This window comes from Macrobrachium nipponense, chromosome 11 (assembly GCF_015104395.2).
Source record: "Macrobrachium nipponense isolate FS-2020 chromosome 11, ASM1510439v2, whole genome shotgun sequence".
Taxonomy (NCBI): domain Eukaryota; kingdom Metazoa; phylum Arthropoda; class Malacostraca; order Decapoda; family Palaemonidae; genus Macrobrachium; species Macrobrachium nipponense.
In genome coordinates, this window is record NC_061087.1 from 30,221,265 (window position 1) to 30,226,986 (window position 5,722).

Sequence of the window (5,722 nt, forward strand, 5' to 3'; positions counted from 1 at the left end):
TTTTACAGGTAAATAAACAGCTAACAGATTTCTCTTGGTCTTTTTTCTGCTGGCAAGAAGCTAACGATTTTAGCTTCATTCTGGATACATAAAGCTAATCGTTTTATTTTTATTCTAGGTACAAGAACCTAACAGATTTATCTTTATTCTGGATACAAAAAGCAAACAGTTTTTTGCTTTGTTTGTCCTTGCAAAAAACTAAGTTCCTTTGGTTTTTTTATTCCAGACAAAAAGCTAATAGTTTCTGCTTTGCTTTTTTCTTGCAAGCAAAAAACAAACAATTCCCTTGTTTTTATTTTATTCCAGACAAAAATATAACAGTTTTTAGCTTTATTTTACCCTTCAAACAAAAAACTAACAGTTCCCTTGGTTTTTTGATCCCAGACAAAAAGCTAACAGTTTTTGCTTTGCTTTTCCCTGCAAAAAAAAAAAAAAAAAAAAAAAAAAAAAAAAAAAAAAAAAAAAAACTAACAGTTCCCTTGGTTTTTTTTATTCCAGACAAAAAGCTAACAGTTTTTAGCTTTATTTTTCCCTGCAAGCAAAAAACTAACAGTTCCCTTGGTTTATTTTTTATTCTGGTACAAAAAGCTAACTGTGCCCTTGGTTTTTTTTTTATTTCAGACAAAAAGCTAACAGTTTTTTGCTTTGTTTTTCCCCGCAAACAAAAAACTAAGTTCCCTTGTTATTTTTTTATTCAAGACAAAAAGATATAATTTTTTTTTTTTTTTTTTGACAAAAAGCTAACAATCTTCCCTTATTTCCTGACGGACAAAAACGCTAACAGTTTCCCCCTTTTGTATTTTTACCCTCCGACCCACTCCCATTCATGTCTCCACCAAACAAGAACCTCTAACACTTCTCCCTCCGTCTCTCTCCCTGCAGACAAGAAGCCATCGGCAGCGGGTCGCGGCACAGAGGCCTCTCCATCAGGAGGAGACTGAGCGAGGCCTACGGCATGGTGGCCCCCAACGTCCGCAGGCCGTCTATTCGGACGGACCTCCTCATCCTGAGAGCCAAGACCAGCCTCCACCTCACGGGCATCGACGCCTTCACCGACAAGAAACCCCGGAGGGAGGTCTCTTGCGTCATCCAGTAAAGAGGAGGAGGGGTAGGAGGAGGAGACGAAAAAGTAGAAACAAAAAAAATAGACTCTGCTGTGGTGAAAAAAAATATATATATTTTGGCGGATCTCAAGAATTATAATTATTGTTTCATGACCGAACTCTGGATGGTGGTTTTGACGAGATGAAAAATGATCGTTTGGAAAATAAATAAGTGCCAAGCGTTGACGTATTGTCTCGTGTGTGGCTTTGTAATGTCAACATTCTGCAGTTGCTGGAGCCATGTTGACAAAGAACCGTAAGACACCTAAACTGGAGCTATGTTTACAAAGGCCAGTATATACACCTAAACTGGCGCTATGTTGACAAAGAACAGTGTACACCTAAACTAGCGCTATGTTGACAAAGAACATAACACCTAAACGATTATGTATGTCGACGAGCGAAAGAAAAACTGAAAATTTTAGAATAATAAAATGCGACCAGTGAATACACTTGAGAGAGAGAGAGAGAGAGAGAGAGAGAGAGAGAGAGAGAGAACAGAGTAAGGGCAATTTATATAAAGGATATAACTCGGGCTAAACATTTTTTCAATTGATACACGAGGGTATATAACACGAAAAAAAAAAAGTATTTTGCATTTTGGATAAAGCATCGTTTCACTTTTGACGGATCCCAACGGTGCGTAGAAGGGCGATTGTTTTGTGGTGCTTCTGTCATCGATATACTGTGAAATGTCACAGTACTTCATGCATATACAGTGAGAATTATAGGCCGGTGGACAAGGAAGGAAAAAGGTTTGTTTGAAAAAATAAAAAAAAGTTACTGGCAACTTCTCTATACTCTTGTGCGCGGAGAGAGAAGGCATATTTCGAACCGAATCCGTCTTTGATACACTCAGCTCGCAAGGAGAACTTCTTAGAAAGACGCACAGAACTTCCCAAAGAAGGACCTAGTGAACTTCTGAAGGGAAATAACTCGAGAACTTCTCAAGGGAGAAAGTCAGTGAAGTACGACTTGGAAACCGTTAAATGAAGGAGAATGTCGGGAAAGACTGAGGTACATCATTCCTGAGCGGAGAGAGATCGTAGATGAAAACGGGGAATGTCTACGAAAAGTGAGGAAATACTCGATTTGTTGATACGAACTGAGTCCTGTATAGATACGTGTTAACTCAAAGCTGTAAAAATGAAGGTTACAATATATATAAAAGCATTCATGACCCGTAAGAAACTACTATAGTAACTGATGTATGGAACTTATGTGTCCTACGTTAAAACTACTATACATGTGATGGTTAAAAAAAAAAAAAAAAGCTAGGCTACATGTGATGTCAAACATTTCAATATTTTTCTTTCAGTCTCCGTTTAAATTAACTCCTGTATTCTAAGTAAGAATTTTGATGTTGGTTATCATCATTTTATTCCCGAGAACGTCTTTTGTTTCTCCGTTTGGTTTCGGTGGTTATAGTAGTACTAGGTGTCTCAATCCCTGGATACGTCTAGAAAAATCTCTTGAGCTAAATACCAGATGTTCAAATGTCACTGATATCAACAAAAGCTTAAAGGAGAAGAGGAATGTATAATCTGTAGCGTTGTTTTTATTTAGTCTTTTATTCTGAAGTAGAATATATCCACAATAACGTTAATTATTTCAAGGTCACGACACAAAATCACACACACGCCGTTTTCTGTAGTCGAAATGATCTCATGCTCTAATCTGGGTACTTTTGAAGTGGCAAATGCTCTCAGAGAGTATTTGCTGTGTATATGAATAAATAAATATGTCTATATATATGATTATATGTATATGAAGTATGTATATTTACAGATATATGTATAGAACAGTATATATAGCTATGCATATACATATATTTATACATGTATATACATATATCTGTATATATTATAGTATATATATAATTGTATCATACAATTTTATATATATATATATATATATATATATATATATATATATATATATATTATAATACATACATATATATAGCGTATATATATCCTTCCACCTAGATCTGGTCAGCATTTGGACGGGTGACCAGACAGGAATATCAAAAGGAGGGAAACCCAAGGCGTAGAATTCTTTCGGAGCCACCCCTCTTAGGACAAAAGGCTTGTAGTATACACAGACAAACATACACAAATATAAACACACACTACACGGAAACAGCTAAAGGTTCAGTCATACATCCCATACTATATTGTTCACATTGAATTTAATGAATGAAACTCGTTAATTTTCTTTTTTATGAATGAAACCCATTACAACTCATTCAGAAAAACACGTGTTGGTGACGTCACCTTATTTGTATCTTAACCAAGATTGGAGTTGTATATAAATAGGCGCTATGTCGGAGTATACATAAGTATGTATGTTTGTATGTACTGTACATAGGTTGTATATAATGTGTGTGTATATGTGCAGGTATTATTATGTAATAATGTACATGTGTGTATGTATACATATATACATTCATGTTTATTTTAGGTTCATGTATGTTATTTATTATATATACACATAAATATAGCATATATATAAATATATATGTATACAGAAATATATATGTATATATACATAAAGTATATTTATATAATATTTATATATTTATATGTATATATATATATGTATATAAACACATATATATCTGTATATATGTATACACATACATATATAATTGTAAAATACAATATGTAATAAACAAGATATGTCTCAAGTCTGTATGTATTCAATAATAAATTATTTATGTATGCATTTATGGGACGATCAGACACTTAATGTATGGCTGGCCTGCAATCAAACTGTCTGATCTATATGTCTATATTTATAATAAAAAAAGCAAAATAAAAGACATGGGAATCCTTGCGCTTTTTGATTATTACTCTTATTTAAAAAAATAATGTGGCTGTTGGAAATGGTATATATATATATATATATATATATATATATATATATATATATATATATTTATATTATTATATATACATAGAGGAACATGGTACTACATGTATCAAAACGTACGAGCTTTAATAAAAAATAATCACGAATGAAAAAAAAAAAACTTTTCAATTCATCACTTACCTTGCTTCTCTCTTCTGGTTTTAGTCTTGTCGGGAATATTCATTGCCAGGAATAGTGCAAATTACCTCTTTATCACTAAGCCTAATCTTGGTTGGATGGTGCCAATTACCTCTTTGTCACTAATACTAATTTTGGTTTCATTAGTCGTAGATATATTTCTTTAAACGAAAAATTTTCCCCTCAAATGTCTTGGTTTTCTTCAAGTTTTGGTTATCAAATCAAAAATTACCTTTTTGGCAATAAATGAAAAATTAACTATGGCAATTAACAGAAAAAATAACTAGTTATAAAAATTAACTTCTCAGCAATATATACGTATAAATAACCTGAAGTAGTCAACATTAAAAATAACTAGTTATCAACAAAAATGAACTTTTCAGCAGTACACAAATAAAATAGCTTCAGTGTTCAACAAAATAACTAGTAATCGACAAAAATTACTTTTCCACAATATATCGAAAAACTAATTTTAGCAATCAACAGAAAAATTACTATACTGTTTTTTTCCAGCTGTCCACCCGCCTGTGGTGTTTTCGTATGGTAACACTGCGTCCCGGGCTTTAAATAGTTACGCTATGTGTAAGTTTTAGGTAAATAAAAGGATATCTTGGTATACATTTGCAACTGAAAAGTGTTTTAATAATTTACTGTATGCGAATTACACCGTTAATATTCGAAATAGGATAGTATTTAAAGCCTAGGACGCAGTGTTACCATGCGCAAACACCACAGGCGGATGGACAGATGGAAAAAAAAAACAGGGTATAGTTATTAACATGAATAACTCTTTAGCGATACATAAAAGAAATAATGATAACAGAAAAATTTTAATTTCATTAATATATATAAAAAATTTTGTAATCATCAAATACCTCAACTTTTTATAGACAACCCAATAACTATTAATACTCAGCAAAAAATATCCCTTCTTCCAAGTAATGAACTAAATATCAATATATATAAAAATTTTAGTAACCATCAAATACCTCAACTTTTTTAGCAGCAAACCAATAACTATTAATACTATGCAAAATAATATCCCCTTCCTTCCAAGTAATGAACTAAATCATAAAAAATATTTTGCATTCATCTGGGTATTCGGCCTCATCGAGGCTTTCCTCTTGTCGCTGTTGACGAGAGCGCGACCTCTTTCCCTCCGAAAAATGCTCCAGTTTTGGCCAGGGGGTCTATTGTGAACGACCATATGATACACGTCCTGGTAACAGCCTTAGTCTTAACCTTTGGCCAATCACGTAATACAGCAAACATCGTCCAGGCGTCTTGTAATTAAGATTGTTGACTTAGCATTTTGCCTCTGTCTACCAAGAATAATTCTCTCGCCTGCCTGAATGAAATCAGTGGATGATCTGTTCTTGAAAATGATAAAAAAAGATTCTCAGCGCACAAAAGTCCTGAATGTTCGTGAACATAGTCTTCCTTGTACCAAAGACAGGCTGTTATGAACAAAAATCCCAAGCGTTGAATATGTACATTCTTCGCTAAGATGGCGGGAAACCATCTCCAAAGACTTCCTGGTATATATCCTTTTATGTATTTTTTGTCTC

The 5,722-nt window shown here is 33.3% G+C and overlaps 1 protein-coding gene across 1 annotated transcript in view; it reads left to right on the forward strand.

The window, feature by feature from the left end:
• LOC135202989 (GTP-binding protein Rhes-like) overlaps nt 1-3,970 on the forward strand; it is a 93,139-nt gene extending 89,169 nt beyond the window's left edge. Inside the window, exon 6 of the mRNA XM_064232572.1 lies at nt 883-3,970. Coding sequence (XP_064088642.1) covers nt 883-1,096 — 214 coding nt within the window. The 3' untranslated portion in view covers nt 1,097-3,970. The remainder of the gene's footprint in view (nt 1-882) is intronic.
• Nucleotides 3,971-5,722: the final 1,752 nt, after the last annotated feature.